The following is a 25,353-nucleotide window of genomic DNA, read 5'->3' as shown; positions in this document are numbered from 1 at the left end:
TATGCAAGATCACGAAAATTCAAAGATTTCTCTCTTTTAGAATGAAAATGGGAAACGCAAATACAGAAGTGTAACGCAACACCAGAGAAGAGCTGGACAACAAAACCATAATTTCATTTTATTAAACATTCATACACACCCAAAATTAGTTGGTGGATTGTGAATCATAATTTTCAAATCCCAAAATCAAGTCTGTAAGGAAAACGGGAGCTAAGTGTGAAAACATTAAATTTCAAATTACTATAACATTTAGTGCACGTAATGTAAGTTTTGAATGAAAGAGTGATGACACAGATGTGGGGCCTCATTGGCCCCTGGCAGTGTGTAGGAGGGCCATAGTTCCTGTCACTGGCATGCAGAAAAAGAGAGAGAGAGAGAGAGAGACACTTTGGCGAAGCAGCGTTGCAGGTAAACAGGGAGATATTTGTCAACAGGACGATTTTCCTCCTGACACACCAATGAATGCAGATCCGTGTATTGCTAGGGCTTTAATGGGACCTCTGCTCTGACTGAACACAGCTGTGCGTGTTTGCAAGAAGAAAAGACTACGTGTGTGTCGAGGAGGTCGTGCATTTCCAGACCAGCAACTTCAAACATTTTCTGCTTTCCAACATCAAGGATGAAATCCAACAAGAGAGGTCGGTTGCATTTTACGCTTTGCACGGTTTTGTTAACGGCTCGTCTTGTACGTGGTTTGACTAATGTGTGTCTGTGTGTTGGGTTGATAAGGAATGTGCATGTGGCTTTGTGTTGGGAGCAAATGCAGCGTGTGTTTGAATGGCGAGGGACTGTTACAGGCTCTCATCCTGAGGAAAGCATGCCGTACATCTGCGTGCTGTGATTTTAGGGTCTCTAAGCGCATGAATCGCAGACCTTTTTGTAATGTTGCATAATTTGGTTGTTCCATCGCGCCGTTTATTTGACTACGTTAAGGTCTTTCAGAAGTATTGAAGCTTTACAGACTTACGTGCGTTTGTTACTTTAAGGCGTGTGTTCGACTTCACGGCACGCGGCGTTGCGCAGACCGATCGGCCTATGACATCAAAGTACCGCGAGAGCGTTTGGAAAGCACGGATCTCACGGTACTTTGATGTCATGCGCAGCGCCGCCTGAAGTAGAATGACGTTATACACGTTTGGTGGTTTGTTTGTTTGGCGTTTTCGCGCGTCTGCGGCCCTCGTGTGTTTGTGTGCGAGAGCAGATTGTAGTTGTATAGTTTTTGTATTTTATATGGGAAAGTTGGGAATGGAAACACGACATCCCAGATGTTTACTGAATCGTTTGTTTGTCGTGTGGTCTGGAAACAGACTTAACGTTATGAAAACGCGTAACGTTAGACGTCTGGAATCCAATACGTCAAACATGCACCTTAACATGTGTTTGTTTGAGCTTGATTATCTGTTAAATAATATTTTTGGGTAATGGGTTTATTATAAGCTAAGTTATACTCCAACCTAGAGGCTTGGTTGGACGTTACGCATGAAGTTCTGAAGGACGGGGTTTTCCCACATATTTAACATGAGCTCAGCGTCTGTCAACTGTTTAGTTTATGTAATGAAATCTCTAATGCATGGTTGAACTATGTTTTTTTTTTTTTCTGCGGATAAAACCCAAACCCTGTGGAAACTATAGGTACGCCATGGCTAATTTTGCGTAGGGGTATGTGGAGTTTAATGAATTTTCAGTAAGCTAAATGATCGTAAGCATGTCTGAGAATACAAACGTCTGTGCATTGGCTTATCTGACAACATACAAATGCTAAAGATGATACAGCAACGCGGATACAGTTCCAGGCGCGCGCACGCACACACACACGCACACACACACACACACACACACACAATCTGCTTTGTTAAAGTGGGACGCAGGAACTTCCACATTTCTGCTCTCAGGCTTCAGGTTACAGCAGGAGAAACAGGCGCTCTGAAATGAAGTTTGTGTGATCTACCTTCACCGTGTCAAAATGTTCTTTCCTTAATCACACGAAATAACAACCACAAGTTTGTCAAAATCTCTTGTTTACGTCAGTGCCGTACGAAAAAGCTCTCGACCCAAACAGCAACATTTTCGCTCTCTCTAAACCAGTGGTTCTCAAACTTTTGTTGTAAGGCCCCCTTTGTGTAGATTGCATCGCTTTGCGGCCCCCCAAATAAAGACTTATAAACAAAAACATATTCGGTTATACAATGCTGAAACATCAATTCTTTTGTCTGGTGGTCTTATTTTTCTGATGTTTGATTGCATAAAATCTATGATCAATTTCTATATTTCATAAAATGCCACAAAATCTGTGGCCCCCTGGATCCATCTTGGGGCCCCCCAGGGGCCACGGCCCCCAGTTTGAGAACTACTGCTTTAAAGATGTTATTTTGAAAACCGTATTTACAGCAGCTGTTATGAAACGAAATGACATAAAAAATGTTTAAATCAGAATGTGTCATAACGTTCCTGGAAATAGTGTTTTCAGAATATTATGGTAACTAAAATGTTGCTGTTTAGTTCGAGAGCTTTATCTCAGCATAACAATTGTTTATTCATGACTGTTAACTGGCCATTTACTAACTCCATTGTAAATTCTGGATTCTTATACCGGACCACCTGTAAAGAGCAATATAGCACGAGATAAGTTGATTCTTCTTTCTTTGTCCTCAGTTTCTCAGTTGTGGGGGGCTGTGAGGTATTGTCGTTTTGAAGGTGCGAATGGAAAAGCTATTAGGAGTCTGTTGTCTTTTGATGTGTAAAATCACAGGGAAGTCAAACAGCTCTACGGTAATCTGGTTAACTGCTCGTGGGAGTAACTGTCTGTGTTTACACACTAGCAGTGTACACGGCCTGTTTAAAATAGCATTTAGGTATTCTGTGAATGGTTCATTCATTACATTGCAAATGCATGGTGGGATACAGTAGTCTGCAGAATATACTTCAGAAATGAGCATGGAGGTACATGATGTCGATGTGTGAAAATGGCATTTCTGTTATTTAAGGACGTCCTAAAATGATTTTGTTCTAATCTCATGCACTTGCATTCCTTTGCCATTCTTTTCCTGAGAAAATGAGACATTCTCCGCTGTGTTTAATTCCTCAGCTTTTGAAGACGACCACAATGGAGACGCAGAGTTTTCAGCCATGTCTGACAGCGACCCCTGCGAAGACGACGGTTTCCCTCTCAACCTCTCCATGAGTCACAGAAGAACCGAGGCCGCGGCCAAACGGCGTCGCCGTGGAAACCTCCCCAAAGAGTCTGTTCAGGTTCTGAGGGACTGGCTATATGAGCATCGCTTCAATGCATACCCCTCAGAAGTGGAGAAGCTGAGCCTGTCGAGACAAACCCACCTGTCTGTGTCACAGGTGAGAGCAAACGCTTAGCATTTTTCAAGTTCTTGAGTTCACCCAAAATAAAAATTCTCTGATTTATTTACCCTAATGTTGTTCCAAACCTATATGACTTTCTTCAGGAAAACATAACAGGAGATATTTTGAGAAATGTTTTGTGTTTATACAACGGAAGTCAGTGGGGTCGAATGTTGTTTGGTGACAAACGTCCTTTAAAGTATCTTCTTTTTTGTCTGCGGGTTTGGAGTGACATGAGGGCGAATAAATGATGATTTTAGTCATTACTTTATTGCCCTCAGTACTAAATTCTAATAAAAAAAGATATTTGTATATTCTCAACCTTTTACTAGGGATGTAACGATTCACCATGAGCCAGATGAATCAGCACATATTATAATCCATTTTCAAGTCAGTTGAGATGTTTTGAACAGCAGGGGTTCTGTTTACTGCAAACTTAAACGTGGATATTTCTCAAACTTACAAAAGAAAAGCACAGGCAAAGTCTTAAACCCAATTTATGGTTCTGCGTCGGATCTATGCCGTAGCCTGACGCACACCTCTCCAAAAACGCATCAACTTAACGCGAACCGCAAGCATTGTGATTGGTCTGTTTGAACCTCCCTCAGGTAAAAAATCTCTGCGATAGAGACTCATGTTTACTCTAACGCATTTCCGACTGAATTATCTAAGTAACTTATTTATGCTTCTGTATTAAACGTCTCAAATCTGCAACAAAAGTGACTGTTTACTGGCCGCTATCACTGCTAATGCTTCTCAAACGAGCTGCTTCTTCTTCCGGTCTTGTCTTGGGGTGTATTCCAGAAAGCAGGGTTAACTTACCGTCAGCTAAACCCTGAACTCTCGGTTGATTAACCCAAACCTTGCTTACTCGGGTTATGTCGGTTCCAAATCACCTGAGAAGAGTAAGTTTAATCAACCTCCCGAAAGATACCCAGAGTTAACGCGCGCTCACAGAAACAACATGAAGACATTGTCAATGGATCACAGATTTCACGAGTCACCATGGAAACGGCCGGGAAGCTTAAAGTTTTTGACTGTAAAAGTTTTTTTCACAGACTTAAATCTGCGTCAGTGTATAAAGTCAAAAATCATAAAATTAAATTATTTAGGTTGTGTTTATAAAACTCTAAACGCTATAAATTAATTATTTAATTAAAGATATACATATTTTAAATATATGCACTATTTTTTATCAATGCTTAATGTTTAACAACCGAGTCAACTTCCGTCAACAGAATGGCGCGTGAAGCTTTAAATCAGCGCAGTAAATCAGTATGATTTAGGACCACATATGGACCACAAAAAATCTGATTTTGGTGGCTCATATGTGACCCAGATCTGTTTACTGCATGACAGTGTGAACAGGACAAACCACATGGAATCCGATCTTTTTCAACCTGATCTGAGCCACTTCCATATGTGGTGCTAAATCAGATACAGGTGTGATTTTTTGCAATGCGACCTCAGTCTGAACGGTCATATCGGAATTCATGCGACTTTTGCGTAATTGTAGATCGACATGGGTCGATTCTGCGCTGATTTAAAGCTTCACGCGCCATTCTGTTGACGGAAGTGCACTTTACAGCTCGGTTGCCAAACATTAAGCATCAGACTATAAACGCAAGCCCTTGCACTGTCTACACTGCATGCGAGCCGCACGCCGCGATGCAACAAATGACTATAGAATCCATTGTAATACAAAAATTTGCCACTGGATACGGCACGATGCAATATGACAAACGCCTTGATGGTTTCTACTGTCTTTTATCGCTTAAATTCCAAAACTTAATATAATCTAAACCACATCGACAAAATAAACAGGTAGGGTGATTTTACAATCTTGTTGTGTTGTTGTTGTTTTGCGCATGCGATTCAGTGTATAACCATCACGAGTTCACACTGGAATCTGATATTGGCCACATGCTAAAAATAGTGTGAACAGCCGAACAAAAAAATCAGATCTGAGCAAAAAATCGGAATTGAGCATTATGGCTTGCAGTGTGAACGTAGTCTTACTGTACTGCTGTTGGTTGGTGTAAACATCAGACATTTCTTGCCGTGTTGACTTCATACCGAAAGCTAAAAATGTTAGAGGAATGGGAGACTAGCTAGTGTACTTTGTTTTAATTAGTGTATGCTTTTTAGCAGTCAGATTCAAAAGTCAAAGACTTTCCACACACACATGGTCTGAGCTGTATTTTGTCGCTGACTGAGCACAGAGATCTGTGCTGTTGTAAGTGCACAGGAATGCAGGCTGCAGGTCCTGTGCTACAGATTTCACTTCATTCTCCATTAGTGCCAGCTGTCTGACCCAGCTGTATGTTCACTGCAGTACCACCAGAGGGCTCCTCAACTGGCTTCATAGTGATTAAAATGTGCATTAATTTTTGGCCTTTTATTCTTTCTCAGATCTGTAACTGGTTTATAAACGCTCGACGGAGACTCCTGCCAGACCTCCTCAGGAAAGATGGCAAAGATCCCACCAAGTTTACCATGTCACGGCGTGCCAGCAAACCCGAAAGATCTGCATCCCCAGAAAGCCCGACTTCTTCGCCTGGTCCCTCACCCGTATGCTCTGCCCCAATATTGGACTTGCGGCTGTTGGGTAACACAGCCACGGCCATTTTGGCTCGAGCGGGTTGTTTGCCATCATCAGGGGCCTTTAGTCAGGATGGTGGTGTTCAGGCTCTGATGCAACTGGACACAAGCGGCCTTCTGGGACGTGAAGGGTTTCAGAGTGAAGATCAATCCTCAAACCCTCATCTGACCACCCTGTCTGCTTCTACCTCTGTCCTGACCCAGGGAGGAGTGAGCCCAACTGGGGTCTTGTTCAACACGCCTCCCCCCACCCCTCCAGATCTGTGCCCACAAGATTTCAGCGATCTCAAACTTTTAGTGGATGCGGCGTTGCAGCGGGCGGCCGAGCAGGAAAACTGCAGACAAAAAGAGAAAACGACACAAGAACCAGATGAACTTTCAAGTGCTCTTGGCAAGAATGGAGATTCAGAGGCAGTACCGTATTCTAGGGAAGAGATGCCTTCTAGTGATGCTACAGCAGGATTGATGGAGAATCCAGTGTTGCCAGTGTCAGTTCCTGTCATAACCCACTCATTTCCAAGCTTTCCTGTCGTGCAGACCGCTTTGACCAACGGTGGAGTCACCAGTGTGATTGTAGGAGGCAAGAACATTTTGGAATCGAGTAACTACACGTCATCTGGAGTGTGGAGCATCCGACAAACCAGTCCACGTCCGAATGCGGTGGCTCACACGTGGAGTCCGAAGTACACAAATAATACAGTCACGGAAAGCGTCAAGTGAATGTGAAAGCAGTCAAAGATACTTAAATGCTTGCACCTAAAGTGGAAAAACTCAAGCGAGCCGATCCACTTAACACTCTTATATTTGTCAGAAGTCTCTAAAGCAGATGGAAAACTTGGTAACACTAAAATGTTGACTGTGCGTCTCCAAATCGTATATCCCCGTTGTCATGGAAACAGTCTGAATGTTGTTAAGATCCCAGAGAGCCCCAGCATGGATTATTCAGTCTGTAAACAAATGGACACAATTTTCCTCTTGAATGGTCAACATCAGTATGTATTTTAAAGACTTCTTTTCTTTCAACAAAAACTTTTATCTTTTTTAACTACATGAATTTTATGGGTCCGTTAAACGCTCTTCAAAAAAGAATCCAAACTTCCAAAATGTTCAGTTTTAGAATCTCTCAGATTTCTCACTTGCAGCAAGTGGCCACCGCATACAGACACCAGCAGATCTAAACCTCAAATATTACAAAAGCTCAAAGGTCCTGAGGAAACTGAGCACATCAGGTTCACCGCTGAAAAAAGAGACTTCAGAAATACTAGAAGTGGCCTTGCTTTAGATTCTGTGACTTTTTAGATGAATGGAAACTGTAGGAGCTCCACATCAAACAGTGTTTGCCTGTCTGCATCAATGTATTCTCATAGGGTTAGACGTCTAGTAGTTATGTAGCATGGTTTACTGATATCTGTGAATGTTTCTGGAAGACCAGCATGCAGCGTTTGAATATGAGAATCTGTTTAGGTGCTAAATGTCGACTTTTAGATTTATTACTTTATTCCAGTTTTGCCTGATAAAGCCTTTAAATACCAAAATCTCAGATGTGTACGTTTCAACCGTGCGTCTGTGTGTTCCCTCATATATCCTGCACTTTATATCTCATCTTTTGGTCATCACGTCAAAACTGCCACACAATCTGTCAACCTCAAAATAAGATCTCCGAGCTTCACGTGTGCTATATGTGTGTGTGGAATGATGAGCAGTGGAATGTCAGGAAATCGATTTGTACTGCAGAGGTCTTTACTCAACGTCTCGTTTCTGTCTCGGACGCGAGATAGAGGTCGTCTCAAAGACGAGACCAGCATTGATTTCTTTAAGGTCTCATGTAACGCTGGAACTCTACCTCCATTACTCGGAGTGTTGCTGGTGATGAGTAAAGTAGATAATCAGTGTTAATAACCGTGTTGAGTTCTCTTTCACACACGTTGTGTAAAGGCGTTGAATTTTATCGGGAAGGACTGGAGTGTTTTTTGACTGGAGGAGTTTGTGTCTTAAACCAAACTAGTATAAAAGCCTGTTACACACAGTTCATGTATCTGGACTGAATTGTTCCCGCCTCGTGAACGTATCTTCAGAACTCTTATTCTCTACTTATAGTTTCCATGAAACTGTGTTCAAAATGTTACAGTTGTCTTTCTTTTTGTTATAGGCTTTAATGGCTGTCGAAACATCAGGTCACTTTACATTATTTCTGATTACTCGCAAACATGGCGTAACCCGCATTTCCTTTTAGTTTTTATTGTGCATAGGTGTAAACATTTCAGTCAATCCAAAGGTCAGAGGTCACATTCTGTAGTACTGTACATGATGCTTATGTGTTGTCTCAGGTTGCTTTATAGTTTTTAGAGTATTCCGTTGTGCGTATCAGAGTTTTAATACTTATTGGAATTCATCGGTTTTAGCATCTTTAAGACGTTTTTGTAGCGACATCAAAGTTTTACAGATTCAATTCACTAACATATATTAAACCACTGTGAGATTGTTAATTCCTGTGATGGTACTGGAAGCAAATGTATATATTTTTTAAAATGCTCTATTTTTTCACCTCGTCAGAATGACCAACATTAATATTTCTGAACATTTTATTATTTGCGGTCTTATGTATGACAATGTGAAACATGTAAATGACGTTCAGGCAATATGGTTTTGTCTTCGGCACACAGCTGCTTATCACCGATATACTTCAAATATATGTAGCCCTCTACTATACGACCAAATACATGAAGTTGGATGTGAAATTGGTTTTAGCTTGTATACTATGTGTATCTATAGCAGAGTTCAATAAGTGGCATTTGTGCCTTATCTGCTTGTGTAGGAAAACCTTCTGTAGTCTGTGCAATATCTGCCTTAAACATTTCTTGTTTTGTATCAGCATACAGAGAAATAAAAGCGTCTTTTTCATAACTGTTTGTGTTCTTGTTTTCGAGAAATGGACGCCTGTTTTGTTTGCCTTTTTTTGTGGAGTTTAAATTAGATTTAAGTGAGTTAAAGATCCAAAGATTTTTTGGAGGGTCTATTGACAGAAATGCAATCTAATATACATAACTATGTCTTCAGAGGTGTATAAAGACCTTACATAATCAAGTGTTGTGTTTTTATTACCTTAGAATGCGCTATTTCTATCTACATACACCACGGGTCCCTTTACATGGTATTTGCCATGTTGTTTTTACAGTAGCCCTAAACAGACAAACTGCTCTACGGAGTGTGTTTCGTAAATACGTTATCTCCTTTGGCAAAGAAACGACAACATGTTTGTCCTGTGTCAGCCACCGTAGCGCATCGAAAGGGAGGGGGAGTGGTCGAGTGAGCTGTTGGTTGCGATTCGCAACCTCACCTCTAGATGCCGCTAAATTTCACAAACCTTGAAAAGAAATTGTAATAGACCAATTTTAAACCTTTATTTCAGTATAAAATATTGCAGTTACGGGTGAGTTCATTCATCACATCTGACAGCTGCCACAGGTAACACACTTGACAACACATCTGATATTCACAGGGTTTGATGGGAAAAAAACAGCTCAGCTAAAGATGTGCAGTTTGAAATGACTTGTTAGAATATTTGCAGATATGTTTCCCTTAGTTGTACTGTAAGAGTGTTTGTTAAAATACCCATATTGCCTCAAATATCTGTATCAATCATCAATACTAATAAAAATAATATTTTACATGCTTACACACAATAACTGAAGCATACTGCATTAGGTCTTAAAGGGATAGTTCATCCAAAAATTTAAGTTCTGTCATCATTTACTCACCCTTCTGTGATGTCAAGCCTTTATAACTTACTTCTTCTGCAGAACACAAAAGAAGATATTTTCGAGAATGTTGGAAACCGAACAACGGCAGTACCCATTCAATTCTATTGGATGGACACAAAACCAGTGCAAGTCAATGGGTACCACCGTTGTTCAGTTGTCAACATTCTTCAAAACATCTTCTTTTGTGTTCTGCAGAAGAAAAAGTCATGCAGGTTTGGAATGACAAGAGGGGGAGTAAATGAGGACAGAATTTTCATTGTTGGGTTAACTCTTTAAATGCAGGTTAAATGCCAGAACATACTTGAACCCACAAAAAACAAATGTTTAAAAAGTGTTCACACAATAGCCAAAGATATACATTTAATTTAACAATCTGATCATTTAATAAAACGTAATGTATTTTATGTTAACTTCTTTAGATCATCAAACAGTATTACACGATAATGAATATTTTGCTTCATTGCTTTTCACACCTCATGTATGTTTGTAATGTTCTGTTCTGCTTTATTTGATAGTCTACATGTCGTCTTTATCTTTGGCTCCGTGTTTGAGAATGCGTGTGAACTCTGCGTAGTTAAAGTTGCCCTTTTTGTCAATTGGAGCTTCTCTGAAGAGCTCATCCACATCTTCATCTGTGAAGCGATCTCCCATGGTGGTCAACAGCTCTCGCAGGTGGTCTTCATGAATGAAGCCTGTGCAGGTACAGACAGCGAATAGAGAGAGAAATACGTCATGTTATGAGTACACAGTGAAAACACGTTGTTACATGTAGGCTACTAGTGGTGGGGTTTACCAGTTCCTTCTTCATCGAAGCAGGCAAAGGCGTTTCTGATGACATCCTCCGGGTCGGTTCCGTTGAGCCTTTCTCCAAACATGGTGAGGAACATTGTGAAGTTAATGGGACCTGGTGCTTCACTCATCATACCCTCAAGGTAGTCATCCGATGGGTTCTTACCTGAGCACAGGTATCACAGGTCTAATTTCTGGAGCCAAATACTGAGTTTTTACTATTTATTGATCTTAATAAGACTTACCCAAAGAGGCCAGCATGTCATGAAGATCCTCTTTATCGATGAATCCGTCTCGGTTCTGGTCGATCATGTTGAAGGCCTCCTTGAACTCCTGGATCTGTGACTGATCGAACATGGCAAACACATTTGAAGTGGCTCTCTGTGGCCTCTTCTTGGTGGTCTTCCCTTTTGCTCGTTTGCTGGACATGTTGGCGGTGTGTCTGGACAAAGAAACAGCCATGCTAATAAATTAAACTGCTTTAGCAATGGATTATACTTTTGGTCACAGCGCCCCTGGTGGTGACGTTAGGAAAAGTAGTTCCAAGGCTACAATTTGCATTTGTCATTATTTAGAATTTTGATTGGTAGTCGCTAACCAGATTTATGTAGTATAATCAAGACATTGTGATGATTTATGTACAATGTTTTCTAGCAATTTGGTTAACATGTTGCAGAGAAACATGACAAATATACAAACAAATGTACAAATGTGTGCAGGTCCGCTAATGATATGACATTTATATAGATTTGGAACAACTTGAGGGTAAGGACAGAATTTTCATTATGAACTAATTGATCTACATTACTTTCTAAACTATTTGTTTTAAATTTTACTCAATTTTACTAAATACACAAGTCAATAGCTGCATGTTATGTTCTGGACGACTGTGCACTCATTTCCCTATCTGTATATATATTGCTCTTTTCTGACAGGCAGCATTCATAGTATTATCAATATCCACTCGATACAATAACCAAATGATGTGGAATATTTTCATACCTCATATGTACGTATAAGCCATGTAAACTAAACTGCTACAATATTCAATAATCACTTTATTTTGGTTTTGAGCCGGGTCTATTTTAAACTCCCTGACTGCATTATTCCATTGCCCTGTCATCTTATTCTGTTCAGCTACTATGAGGTGGTAGCAGAATTTATGTAACTGATTAACTAAATGCTTATTTTCAGGCCATGCATGCGGTGTGTGTTTGTATGTGTGTATTGACCGCAGTCATCAGGACACAATGTCCCGCTCAGATCCGGGATTAAATGCAGGAATTTAGAAGCTGTCCAGACTATAGACCAACAGCCTGAAGGACATCAGACGCCGGCACATTTTCCCCATATTTATGTGTTCTCTGAAATAGCTTGTGAAAAAGCTTTGGGAATCTTAAAGCACCTTTGTTCAAGATTTTTCAGCAGCTTTTTAACACATCAGTTTTTATCACTGAAAAAAAAACCTGTTATTTTACAAAAAAATCTGTTATTTTTTATACAGATTTTCCATGTATAATGTAAAAAAATAGAATTTTACGGAATTTTATGTTTTTTTGATTTTTGATTTTTCGCGTATTTTTGAAATACGGTCAAAAAACATTATAGAAAAAGACCGTAGATTTATAAGAATAACGGGGGGATATGTCATTTTACAGGGGAAAATGTTATTTTACTGTTTATTTCTGGCGCCCCAGCTGCTGTTTTTTTACAGGACCAACTTCATACATTACTATAAAAATCACATTGACGCCAGGGGATTGATAGTCATTGCAAAAATTGCTCAGAAAATTGAAGTCAGTTAAAGGTCCAACTTCATGCAACTTGATTTGATATTTTGATATCTGATGTGATGACGATCCAATATTTATAAATGTGACTTTGTGCTCGTGTGAATTTTTCTAAACTGTCTCATGACATGATATCATAGGTCTCATCTCTGACCTTTGACATCAAACACAATGACAGCATTACAGATGAGTGTTAACAGTCAAATTGCAGCTACATGCAAAGACACTTCGACTAGGAAAGTTTTTACTGCTTCTTTACATACAGTCTGCTCTTATCCTAAGTTTTAATGACAGCTGATCCGTTGAAATGCTATAAAGAAAGAATTTATCTAGTTTGGCGAGTTCACATTTGCATTGAATTACAAGAACCACAAACTGGACAAATTCCTCTCTCTCGTTCACTCTGATAAAGCCCTTAACTCAGATTCTTCGGGAACGTTGTGAAACAGCTGGTTTCAGATCAGCAATATCTAGTTATGACCTTTCCTCAGCAGTATGAGAGGAGACCCCAGATCAGTTTTGAATCCATATCCAGAACTTACGTCACCAACTGTATCCAGATCTTTCCTCACTCTCCCAAACTCAGACAGCACTTCTGAAAGCCTTTAAAAGACCCAAAACCAAGCAAACAAAACAAAATAACACTTCAATACTCACCTCGACTCGAGCTAACGAAATGACGGTCCTGCCCACTAAACAGCCTTTGTCCTGGAGAGCGAGACAGTTAAAGTTTAAGACAAAAGTTTCTCCAGAGCATCAGCTTGAGCACCCCTCCTATTTTCCTCCTGGCCAATCAGGAGTCTCTGTCCCCTCAAACAGAGCCGGCCCACTGCAGGGATTTAACCATATATGGGCAAAGAATGTTGAGTGTGTTTCTGTGTCCAGCACACAGAGGATGAGATACCCTGAGAAATCAACATGAGATGACAGGAAAAGAGATAAGCTGCCTTATTTAGAGAAAACGGGCCTGGTGTCTGTGTGTTTGAGCGTGTAGGATGGATATGTTTGTGTTCATGTGTGCATGTGTTTAAAACAATGAAAGTTTCTTAACTTAGTCTAGAATGCTTTTAGTACAATTATCCTGCAAAAGTTATTGAAGTTATTTACAGAATATCAATAAAATAGCAATCTATTCCCAACGAAATTAGAATTTTTACATTTTATGCATTTGGCATACGCTTTAAGCGACTTACATTGCATGATACTATACATTTGTATTTTGAATATGTGCAATCCCTGGGATCGAACCCATGACCTTAGCGTTGTTAGCGCCATGCTCTAATCACTGAGCTACAGGAAATTACTACAACGTTAGTAACATTCACAAACACTCTCACTTTTTATGAAAGTTATTTGGTTATTGTCATGAACCAGTCTATATTCTCATTCTCTAGTGTGAATGAAAAAGATGGTTTAGTCATTATGTTATTATATTGCCCACCTTGGAACAGACTTTTATATATGTCATTAGAGTTGTTTAATATTTCTAAAGTGTGTGCTTACACAGTATCTAAACAGTTGAGCACATGCGCATCAAAGACAGTATTTTTTTTCTTTATTGCTCTAACACACGTAAAGATCCACAGCCTAAGAATTTTTGATGGATCCAAATGTTTAAGGAATATCTCTTAATCACTTACAGTATTATATATTATTTGTAATGGTTTTTTCGTATGCTTTTCCAGATCTATTGGCAAATACAGAACAGTTAAGCATAAGCATGAAAAAATGATGTGGAACACAGTATAGTGTTTCGATCACCTTAGCCAATATATGGACTGATTGTGTTAAATATCGTTATTATATTACAAGACTAAATGTCGTGTGCACAATGTCAGTCAATAAGAACTAGCTAAAACAAAATAAATGTGTACGATATGATATTTTGTACAATTACATAATGATAAAAAAACAACAGTCAGGTTCCCTCTAGTGGTGCCTGAATAACAGAAAACAAACTCACACGTCAACAGAAGCACTCTTGAAGAGGGCGTGTCCTGAGAATCACTGCCCGTGATTGGGTGGAGTTTGATTGGCGTGCTGACGTGTGTTCCTGTGCGTGTGAGTGCAGGAAGTTTTTAAAGGTTGCTGGTGTGCTTTAGGTAAGTCAAAATAACTTCATAGTTTCGCATGATTTACACAGTTTAATGTGTTTGTTTAGCAGTTTTGGGTCCCGCGATTATAAAATATGAGTGTGGATCGTTTAAAAATAATTTTCTATAACTTAAACATATCAATGTCTAACAGTCACAGTCACATTCTGACATGTTTCATAGGCTCTAAAGTGTTACAGTATTCTTATTATATTCATTATGTACAAATATAAGTAAACATGTCTTTAACAAAAAGATGCTTGTTTTGGTCTTTCGGTTGACAGTCGACAGTAGTCAAAACAACATATTTGCATTGATCTACTGTTTGGGACATTTTTCAACTCTGGTAATATTATTTTCAATGAAGGTAATCAAAATGTGCTTCAAATGTGTCTTTCTAATCTTGTTTAAGTATGGTTTTCTTATTTATTCGGGATTGTCAATTTAAAACGAATTTACCAGTTTCAGGAGTCACGTGATGCTGTTTACTTACTGCAGCTGGTTACAAATATTTGACATCCATTCATTAACACAGTCCTGATATTTGTGCTCTTCTAGGTTTAGATGTTGGATTGTGAAGAATTTTCGTTAAGATTATACTGAACATTTCTCGTAATTCAAATTCCCTTGTGTATTTTTGTGGGTAAGAATAAATAAAAATAAGGAGGCCAAAGTGAGTCGTTTGAAGAAAAGATAACACTACACTTAACAGATTAAAGAAATGATTAATCATTATATTCAAATTCCTTTGTTCCTGTTAAACTGGCTAACACAGCATTCTATTGTTTTTTATTATAGACATAACAGAATATAAACAGTAGAAGATTTGGACGGAGATAATATAACTTTACCACTGTGTCCCGGTAGAGATATTTTGTTTAGTCATCATGAAGATTAATGTTCTATTTTTAATGTTCTATGTTCAGTACAGCTTCACTGGAATGAATGTCCTCAACAGTTGTGATTCACATTGTAAATGTAGACTGTCATCTATCATTATATACTATAAATGATAAAATTACTCAGCTGGTGTCTCTTTCTCTGTGCATACACACACACACGCACACAATTCCACACAATAGCAAATGGAAACATCTGAACCTGTTATTAACCAGCTTTGTCTTTGTGTTCTATGTTCATGTTTGTTGTTTGTGTTTGTTTCGACTCAAAGTTAAAAACCTGTATGTTTTAAAGCTGTATGTACAGCAGGGTTATGGTGTGGGAGCAGTTGAATGAGCAGTTGAATGTACTGGGTCTCTCTCAAAATCACCAGTGTCGGCCTCTTTTTTAGTTCCACACCATTACAGACAGAGAGAGAATGAAAGAGACAGAATAGGGGTTGAATTTTGAACTTAATCAGGTTCTAAACAAAGTTCTTTGTGGTGTGGATGGTAAGTCCAGATAGAGAGCAGTTAGCTTTTGAACTTACTTCAATGGCAGCTGAAAGGTTTCAGATTCTACAGGAAAAGGAAATCAATCGCATATGTCAATCTGGGTAAGGATCATTATAGACTATGCAGAAAATGTTACTTGTATGTTTCAGAAGTGCAGCAAGTTAGCTTTCTTAACAAATGTCATATAAACGTAACATAGTATATGTGATAAAGAAAAAACGAAGAGTTCTGGGGCATTTCTATATTTCTGTAGTAAAGATAAACAGAACTTCAGTGAGATTCTTGGCTCAATGATAATCACTGGGGCCCAATGAAGTTGTTTCAACATGCTGAAAGTGCTACTTAAACTTGAAACGGAGATTAAATATTCATCTTTCCTCAAATATTTATAGGTGAAGGGCCATTATTTATTTCCCAAGTTAAGATACACTTCAAAAAATAAAACCTAAATTAAGCACAGTAATTTTACTTTTGGCATGACTATATTTGCTGACGTGTCTGATGATAAAGTTTAGATATTGAGGATCAGACTTTTGCTCTGTGTGCAAAGGTCACAGTTACAAGTGTCTGGCGAATCTCTGGAACAGAGAAATCTGACGTCACAAGAAACCTGAAATGTTGTTCTAATGTTGTTATTTGAACCTAATATTTTGCTAGCGGCTGACTCGACTGTCTTAATTCTCAGTGTCAGACGATGAATTACGTGGGTCAGCTGGCAGAGACGGTTTTTGTGACTGTTAAAGAGCTTTATCGAGGACTGAACCCTGCCACGCTCACAGGAGGAATCGATGTCATCGTTGTTCGACAGCCAGATGGCAGTTTCCAGTGCTCGCCTTTCCACGTGCGCTTCGGAAAACTGGGAGTCCTTCGTTCCAAAGAGAAAGTGGTGAGAACTGGGAGAATCTTTCACACACACACACACACACACACACACACACACACACACACACACACAGCAATCTGAAGGTGTGTTTTCCAGCTAATGTAAACCCCGAATGTGTCCTCAGGTGGATATTGAGATCAACGGTGAGCCTGTGAATCTGCATATGAAACTGGGCGATAATGGAGAGGCGTTCTTTGTGGAAGAGAATGAGGACTTTGAGGTACGTCGCTCGTAGATGAATCGCTTGTGTAATGCCTCTGTGTTAAATGTGTAATGTTGGTTTTACCATATACATGCTCTCTCTCTCAGACGAGGGTTCCTGCGCACCTCTGCACCTCTCCGATTCCCACGGACCTTCCAGAAGTTTCTGAGTTTGCCGAATCTCCCTCCAGTGTCAACTCCTCCAGTCACCGCAAGAAACGGCGCAGAAAGCGGGCACGCTCCGACACACACCTGGACGCCATGTCCTCATCAGACGAGAAAGAAAGTTTAGATCAGGATGTCCATAAGGAGGAGTCGCCGATGGTGATGAGGTTGGAAGTTGTTTGCTAGTTTATTTAAAGCTGCAATCCATAACTTTTAACTCTATATCACCATCTCTGGTTAAGACGTAAAATTGCAGGTTATCTTACGTACTTTATGTGAGTTGAAGTCAAGTTACGTCATACTGACAGTTTGTGCGAAATACGCCCTTTTCACAATGACGTCACTTAACTTCCGCCTTTTTGCAAAGCAGTGTATCATAACATCCGTCTTGCAACAAACAAGAAGAAGAAAAACTTCCGTTTTGCGGTCGCGCTTGAATTTAACAACAGTGAGAAAAAAAAACTGACAGAACACGTATTCAAGTACTTATCCTAGCACCTTTGCTAACACAAAAAGAAAACAAAACACTTACCTTCATAATCAAACAGGTACTGTTCAACGAAGAATTTGTATCCTTTCTCTAGCTTTGATCTTGTCGTTAGCGAAAATTTGTCTGCAAGACGTCGTACATCATCTAGACGTATTTGTGGCAGATGTGCAAGCCACTTGGTAAACTCCATTCTGAGGCGCTAGCGGAAGTAATTTCTTCTTCTTGAGTTTTACTGGCGGTTGGCAAACCAGCTTATAGGTGCATTACCGCCACCTTATAAACTGGAGTGCTTGCGGAAGTAATGATACACTGCTTCGCAGCAGAACGGAAGATGCGTGACGTCATGTGAAAAGGGCGTATTGTACCCGTTAGCTCAATATAAATGATTACGTCACCTTGGAATTAAAAGGTTCTATATTTGAAAATGTTGTTCAAATTGAGTTCACATATTCTTATTTAGTGACAACTTACATGCATTATGTGATTTTTTTTAAGTTGTGTACATTTTAGGACTTTTTTAAGAAAACAAAATGGTTCTATCTACAAAGTCAAATAGAATGCAAAAACTCTCAAAATTCCTCAGAATGGAGATAGAACCTTATTATTTCAAGATAACTACGCTCTTAAAAATAAAGGTGCTTGAAAGGTTATTCACTGCGATGCCATAGAAGAACCATTTTTGGTTCTATAACGAACCGTTCAGTCAAAGGTTCTTTAAAGAACCATCTCTTCCTTACCTTTTTATAATCTGAAGAACCTTTTTTCGCCACAAAGAGCCTTTTGTGAAACAGAAAGCTTCTGCAGATGTTAAAGGTTCTTTATGGAACTATTTAGACAAAAAGGTTCTCCTATGGCATCAAAGAACCCTTTGAAGCACCTTTATTTTAAAGAGTGTATTATTGTAAGTTGGACAGTTTTAAACACATTTTTCATCTTTAAATAAAGTTATGGATTGCAGCTTTAACCATAAATATAAAAATACCTCATGCCTGGTTAATCTTGTTTGGACTCCTGTCATGTTGGTAGATGATTCTGACCCCTTCTTTAGAAACATCTTAAAGTGACTGAAGAAGGTTGTGGGCTATACAGGGTAACTGACTGGTAATTTGTGTTTTATTATAGTAAGTCTATATACTACTCAATGTCAGAGGAACCCAGTGAGGAACCTCAGAGCAGAGAAGTGCATCCTCACTCCGATGGAGAATGTTCTGTCAATGAGAGGTAATCTTAAAGTGACTTTGTTCTATATGTTTGTCCTGCCTAGTTATAGGATGAATTTCTCCCTCAAACCTACCCTCACCGATTTTCTTTCTGTAGTGTGTTCTACAGTCGCCCTCCGTCTCCTAAGAGCGATTCAGAATTGTGTAAGACGCAGGAGCCTTTAGGACCTCAGATGCAATGGAACTGGGGCGCTTTTCCCAAGGTACCCTGCTGTAGCGAACTATTATATGCCGAGAGCTTAAATATCAGGTGAAAAAACTACAGAATGTAAAGCATGTTCATTGTTTTTTTTCTTCTGTGCAGGTGTGCCAGGCAGAGAAAGAAGAATCAGAAGCCCAACATAACCCACCTTCCCCCGTCACGCCGTCTCACCACTCCCACTTCCGGACAATCCACCGTCAAGCATCATTTGACATTGAGAACGCAGATTCCCCGGCGACCGTGGTGAGACCAGAACCTCAGATTGGAACAACCAGCTCGGTTCCTCATGAAGTTCTCCATTCAAGTAACACACAGCTGGACGACAGGGTCACCGAAACGCATGTCGTGACCTTGCAGTCTACAGACAACTCGCAACCCTGGACTGCAGTGGAGATCAAAGACAGAGTTAGATGTATAGACAATGAAGCTGAAACATCAACCAGACCAAGAAACACAATCCATGAGACCGATCCTGCCAACAGTGCTGCTAGTACCATAGTTCCCATAGAGAGTACAGAGACCCGTGATAGTTATATTGTCTCAGATGACTCCAAAAGTCAAGCAAGCACTCGTGTTACATTTAGCGAGGTGGACACTGTTAAAGTTTTAGAAGCAGAAACTGTCATAAACTCGGCAGACTTGATCAATGCCGCACCAAAGCCTATCGCCCAAAGCTCTCTAGACAACTCTGCAGAGCCAGAGGAGGAGGCGGGGCTCGAGACTTTCAGGACCAATCAAAATGCTGAAAATGCTGTGTTGACGCCAACCCTGGAGGCCGTTATCAAATCAGAGGATCAGATGGTTCTCGCTGAGTCCTCAAAATCAACAGACCCTCAGGACAAGAGGAAAGGTAGTCGACTGAAAAACAGGCATTAATTAGGAGACACATAATCAGCATCTTTATCGCCATCTCTGTTTAAAACATAATTGCAGGTTACTTTACGTACTTATCTTTACGTCAAACTGACATTTCCAGCCCAAAATCTGACCTGACAGCTCAAGTTATAAATCATTATTAGAAGCTTACCACTGCAAATCAGGGTAAGACAGATTTTTCATGCATTTGCTCAATAACTGTGTTGTTTTTCTAGTCAAGCGCAGTCATCATTTGGGACCATCTGACATCTATCTTGACGACTTGACCTCTCTTGACCCTAATGTTGCTGCTCTTTATTTCCCTAAGAGGTTAGAAGTGAAATATTTGCTTGGAAATATAAAAAAACAAATGCACCCAACCCCATGCCAACTCTCTCCCTTTTTCTCTGCTTTTACTACATTTCTCAAATTCTTTCCTCTATATTATTAGCGAGCTGGAGTCGTCCTGCTGCTCTGACCTGGATCTTCGCTCCAGCCAGCCCCCTGAGCCCTCTCCTCCATCACCTCAGTCACTGAATAGCGCCAATGCAGACAGCGGCACGGAATATCTGTCCGACTCGACGACTGACACGCTAGATGTGACTATGTCCCTGTGCGGGCGAGGAGATATCAGTCAGATCAGTAAAGGTATTGGTGGAGCGTGTGAGATCTAGATTTTTCCTAACCAGCTGGCCTGAAAACATTGCTCAGTGGTAAACACCAGATATGTTTTGATTTAGCTTTTGGATTTGATTTGATTTGGACTTTAGCTGTTATTGCAGAAAATGGTTTATGTGGGCAACATGTAACGACGATGTTAACCTGTTTTGATGAAAAGTTTCTCTTTTGCAGAAAAGTTTATGGAGCATCTTGTGAAGTTTCAAGATTTTGTCAACAACCCTGGAATTGTTGAAGACCCAAACCTAGTCATCTGCATCAACTCAAAGTTAGTGCTATCACAAGTTTTTTAGACCGCTGTCTAAAGTTTGTTATTTACAGTGTTTGGAAAATGGGCTTGAACGTTTTTTTTACTAAAAACCAATATTTTTCAATAGCATTTCATTTTTCAAAACTGTGACTTGACATGCTAAATGTAATTTTTGTTTATTCATGAAACTTTATTACCAACAAAATATTGTATTAGTATAGTACTTATGTTTTAGTATATAACATGTTGTTGTTTTTCTTGTATATTGTATGTTCTGTATAAACTCGTAATAAACATCTGTGACATGATTATAATACACGTCAACTCTATTCTCCTGTTGCTCCAGATATTATAATTGGGCTGTGGCTGCTCCAATGATTTTGTCAGTTCAAGCTTTCCAAAAGAATCTACCAAAGGTTGGTCAGGTCCGAGATCTCAGATCAGTATTTTAATGAAGAATCGTTTAGTGATAATGTGTGGTATTTTTCTGTTGTAGAGCACCATTGACAAACTAGTCAAAGATAAGATGCCAAAGAAGTCCGGCCGCTGGTGGTTCTCCTGGAGGAAGAAAGACATGAACAATATTGAGGTTCAAACTAAGTCTCTTCAGATGAATACATTCTAATAGACCCAGTGAAGAAAGACTATTTAGATGAGCTACAACAAAATTGTGTTTCTCATTTAGAGAAATCCAAAGCCTGAGTCAGAGGCGAATCAGCCTGAAGCATCCGCTTCCAGCACTGAACCCGCTTCACTGGAGTAAGTGTCATTTAGGGAAATTATATGTGCAATGTATTGCAATTTGATGTTTGCCCCATAAATCAGGAATTATTTTGTGTTTCTTTTTGTGTGTAGGAAGTCCTCCATTGAACTCTCGAGTGATGAGGACGGTTCTGTCTCCATGAGGCTGAAGGCGGCAAGTTTAAACATGGCACAGTCCATTTGTCAGATGTATCATAAATCTCTGCGGCTGACCTCTGAACAGATAGTAAGATTCATACCAACCGTATAATCTGTGTGTAACAAAATTATGAGATTTAAATGTTTAGATGCATTTTTTTGATGTGCATTTGTGTTTGTTTGTCTTATTATGGTAGTAAGAATATGTTAATAGCGCCTAATTGGTACTTTCTTTTATTTTTATTATAACAAATTAAGTAAAACAAAAATGTATTAAAATTAAATGTTTAGTCTAAATATATGTATTTATAAAAAGAAATGTACTTAACTTTTTTTTTTTATGTACTAAGCTTTTTACTGTCATAAATTCCATCAGACATTCTGTAGTTACCTGGATGAATTGCGTTTTGTGTGTCAGGAGAGTTTGAATCTGCGTGAGGGAGCCAATAAAGTGGTTTTCAGTGTGACCACACAGTACCAGGGCACGTGTCGCTGTGAGGCGGCCATTTACCTGTGGAACTATGATGACAAGATTGTCATCTCGGACATTGATGGAACCATCACAAAGTGAGTTATAGACATGTATAACATCATTAAGCACTTTAAGATACATAAAGGGTCTTTTTAATTCATTTTTTTTGTAGTAAGTGTGTACGGCATCTATGTAGTGTGCTGAAATAAATCGCTTCTCCCTTTTACCATGTCAGGTCAGATGCGCTGGGTCACATTTTACCTCAGCTGGGGAAAGACTGGACTCATCACGGCATCGCCAAACTATATCACAAAATACAGGAGTAAGACTTACACACGCCACTGTAACCAGTTTCTGATTTCATTAAAGCTCACTGTGTCATCGTAATTGATGAAACAATCAGCAATTAGCTGCTGAGTGTCATGGCCTCTTTTGCAGGAATGGCTACAAGTTCCTGTACTGTTCGGCTCGAGCCATAGGGATGGCAGACATCACTAAGGGTTATTTACAGTGGGTCAATGACAGAGGTACTGTTCTACCTAAAGGACCAGTGCTACTGGCTCCCAGCAGCCTGTTTTCTGCATTACATAGGTGAGCGTACCTGCACACACACACCTGCATACACACATCTCGACACACTGATAACAGAATAAATGTATCCTTGTGTGGGTTTTCGCAGGGAGGTGATCGAGAAGAAGCCAGAAGTTTTTAAGATCGCTTGTCTCACTGATATCAGAGATCTCTTCCTCCCTAGCAGATGGCCCTTTTACGCTGCGTTCGGCAACAGAACTAATGTGAGTGCCTTGAGTTAGAAACATATATTCCTCTCCTATGAATTTTGGGAAAGCTTGACCATGTTTTTCGTTTGTTTATATGAAGGATGCTTATGCGTATAAGGAAGTTGGTGTACCAGAGACTCATATTTTCACAGTGAACCCAAAAGGAGAACTCGTACAGGAGAAGACCAGAGGCAACAAATCCTCGTAAGGATGCACGCACACACACACACACACACACACACACACACACACACACACACACACACACACACACACGCACACACACACGCACACACACACGCACACACACACGCACACACACACACACACACACACACACTGTATATATACAGTATATAAATAAATATACAGTATATATTTAATATTTATCACCCAATTATATCACTTTTTCATTGTTTACCCCTATAAAACGGCATGATTTAGAAATGTGCAACACAATACAAATAATTGTACATAACAGATTTGCTGGACCAACATCTGTGTGTATGTGTGTTGTGTTCACAGTTACTCTCATCTCAGCGAGCTGGTGGATCATGTCTTCCCCTTCCTCTGTAAAGATTTTATCGCATCCTTCGAATGTCCCGAGTTCAGTCATTTCTCATACTGGAGAGAACCATTACCTCCGGTGGACCTGGATGCCCTGAGTTAGACTCAACATTCAGCTGTTCGTTTCCTAGCACTGGTTTAATTCCAAACTAAATCATATCTGCTGATCGGGAATCAGTTGCACGTTTCTACTGTCTCAATATTTTCTTAATGCTTGTGTAGAGCCAAAGTAAATGTGTCTGTGCATTGACAGACACCATATGTCAGAGATTTATATCTGTACACTTATCACCCAGTGAGCCTACATGAATACAATGCAAAATTTTATTTTTTGAAAGCAGATTTATTAAAAACAATTGAACTAGATTATAATTACAATGGCAAAACACTACATTTCACCGGCTGTCAGTAGAAGTTCTCCAATACTCAGAAAAGCTAGTTTGGCCTTTGGAATTCATTGCCTTTACACAAGTAATTTACACACTTTATCATCAGGAAGCTTTGTGGGTCTCATGCATGTGTTTTTCATTCAAGTTCTCTACCAAATAATGGCCAATAATGCTTTCAAATAGTTGTTCTTTGTTGGTTTTTTAAGTACATCTTTATAAATATTTACTTCTTGGTACTGGTTATTGTAGGCGTGTTAATTTGTATATACTGTATACAACTCAATTGTAATTTTATTTATTTAAAGCATGTACATTGAGCTAAAACAAGGACAATCTGGTACATAGTCCATTTTTGTTTAATAAGTTTGTTTCAATAATATTGAAACAATAAAATAATATGTGACATTATTATGTGACATATTTAGCTACATTTGTTCTGGGTTATTAAACTTTGGTATTAGACATGTGTTGGATGGGTAGGTGGTGTATATACAGTAGGCCTACTTCAGATTAGAGGACTGTGTGAATCATGTTGCAGTGTAACAAACAATCTTCAAATTATGTGTTTTTTAGAACAGATGCTGCACGGATTTCTGCGCGCGCGCAAGCGCACTGTGTGAGCGCGGCAGCGCGCCTAGAGCTGTTCGCATCACGTAACTTCTAAATTACAAAAGTAATTTATGGATTTACACCTTTGCTTCTGCAAGCCAGCTGTGGCTACTTAATCGTTTACTTAAATGTCACATATTAAAAGCAATAATGCTAACAAACTTCGACTGTAAGCTCTGGAAAGTATTGTATGTGAACGTAGGCATTGTTCAATATATATTTTTGAAATATTTTCCACCGTCATGTTCTCCTCTCTCAGTGTGACTCTTTTAGTGGGAGTGAAAAGTACAAACAAAGCATATGCAAATGCATTCATTTCCATTTCGAGTTTCGCAAGTTCGCACTTGATCCCGGTAAGAGGCTGTACATTGCGAATGCGCAAAGCGTGCGCGCGCAGAAGACCCTGGGAAATCACCCCAAAATAAAAAAAACTATAATTAGGGTCGTTATTTCGTTTTGGTTTATTTATTTATTGGATTTCCCTTTTAAAGCTGAAATAAGAAGAAAACAGTTTTTTTTATTTTTGTGCATACAGAAAAACGGAAAAGCGAAATATCGACTGTTTTTTTTCCATTTGTTATATTGAACGGTCAATGATCTATGATAATATATCAAATGACACACGGACCTTTTTTGATTTGGGCCAGTGACAGGCTATTAAGTGCATGGAAACGCCCTGCCATGGCAACCACCAGTACACTCTATTGTGCTGCTACTTTTGCACAAGAAAGCTATCAAATAAATCTAATTTTAAAATGTTTACACTGGAGTGTATTACTGCAGATGTCTTGCTAGTACTCTGTAGTACAAAACCATTTTCTGCTGCTTAGTACAAGCTCAGTACAGACAAAGTTGCCACATCACGATGTTTGAAGAAAAACCGGGATATTTTTTGACACATGGTCATGATCGAT

The 25,353-nt window shown here is 39.4% G+C and overlaps 3 protein-coding genes across 3 annotated transcripts; 2 read left to right on the top strand and 1 right to left on the bottom strand.

Annotated features, from left to right (window-relative positions):
• The first annotated feature begins 387 nt into the window (after nucleotides 1-387).
• Nucleotides 388-8,841, top strand: LOC130556736 (homeobox protein TGIF2). Its single transcript, XM_057337995.1, has 3 exons — nucleotides 388-638; nucleotides 3,086-3,348; nucleotides 5,764-8,841. Exons 1-3 carry the CDS (start codon nucleotides 620-622, stop codon nucleotides 6,670-6,672), a joined length of 1,191 nt encoding a protein of 396 aa, XP_057193978.1. The 5' UTR covers nucleotides 388-619; the 3' UTR covers nucleotides 6,673-8,841.
• Nucleotides 8,842-9,334: 493 nt separating this feature from the next.
• Nucleotides 9,335-13,083, bottom strand: myl9b (myosin, light chain 9b, regulatory). The gene is made up of 4 exons (XM_057337967.1): nucleotides 12,950-13,083; nucleotides 10,748-10,944; nucleotides 10,507-10,668; nucleotides 9,335-10,405 (listed from the first exon to the last, which is right to left on the bottom strand). The coding sequence occupies exons 2-4, from the start codon at nucleotides 10,929-10,931 to the stop codon at nucleotides 10,230-10,232; spliced, it is 522 nt and encodes a 173-aa protein (XP_057193950.1). The 5' UTR covers nucleotides 10,932-10,944; nucleotides 12,950-13,083; the 3' UTR covers nucleotides 9,335-10,229.
• Nucleotides 13,084-14,292: 1,209 nt separating this feature from the next.
• On the top strand, nucleotides 14,293-25,147 carry zgc:123305. The gene is made up of 20 exons (XM_057337966.1): nucleotides 14,293-14,394; nucleotides 16,465-16,665; nucleotides 16,787-16,882; nucleotides 16,972-17,195; nucleotides 18,641-18,739; nucleotides 18,836-18,941; nucleotides 19,043-19,790; nucleotides 20,032-20,125; nucleotides 20,247-20,443; nucleotides 20,648-20,741; nucleotides 21,070-21,139; nucleotides 21,220-21,312; nucleotides 21,409-21,482; nucleotides 21,579-21,711; nucleotides 22,042-22,190; nucleotides 22,331-22,417; nucleotides 22,534-22,686; nucleotides 22,775-22,889; nucleotides 22,975-23,078; nucleotides 23,400-25,147. The coding sequence occupies exons 2-20, from the start codon at nucleotides 16,474-16,476 to the stop codon at nucleotides 23,542-23,544; spliced, it is 2,973 nt and encodes a 990-aa protein (XP_057193949.1). The 5' UTR covers nucleotides 14,293-14,394; nucleotides 16,465-16,473; the 3' UTR covers nucleotides 23,545-25,147.
• The last annotated feature ends 206 nt before the right edge of the window (nucleotides 25,148-25,353 follow it).

Source organism: Triplophysa rosa, linkage group LG7 (assembly GCF_024868665.1).
Source record: "Triplophysa rosa linkage group LG7, Trosa_1v2, whole genome shotgun sequence".
In the NCBI taxonomy this organism is placed as follows: Eukaryota; Metazoa; Chordata; class Actinopteri; order Cypriniformes; family Nemacheilidae; genus Triplophysa; species Triplophysa rosa.
This window is presented reverse-complemented; position numbering and strand designations above follow the sequence as displayed.

Coding starts and splice junctions, on each gene's coding strand:
- LOC130556736 (XM_057337995.1), top strand. Junction 3,349..5,763: donor CCCACCTGTCTGTGTCACAG/GTGAGAGCAAAC, acceptor ATTCTTTCTCAG/ATCTGTAACTGGTTTATAAA.
- myl9b (XM_057337967.1), bottom strand. CDS start 10,931: ATGTCCAGCAAACGAGCAAAAGGGAAGACCACCAAGAAGAGGCCACAG. Junction 10,669..10,747: donor TGACATGCTGGCCTCTTTGG/GTAAGTCTTATT, acceptor ACCTGTGCTCAG/GTAAGAACCCATCGGATGAC. Junction 10,406..10,506: donor CTTCGATGAAGAAGGAACTG/GTAAACCCCACC, acceptor GTACCTGCACAG/GCTTCATTCATGAAGACCAC.
- zgc:123305 (XM_057337966.1), top strand. CDS start 16,474: ATGAATTACGTGGGTCAGCTGGCAGAGACGGTTTTTGTGACTGTTAAA. Junction 19,791..20,031: donor CCCTCAGGACAAGAGGAAAG/GTAGTCGACTGA, acceptor TTGTTTTTCTAG/TCAAGCGCAGTCATCATTTG. Junction 21,712..22,041: donor GGCTGACCTCTGAACAGATA/GTAAGATTCATA, acceptor TTTGTGTGTCAG/GAGAGTTTGAATCTGCGTGA.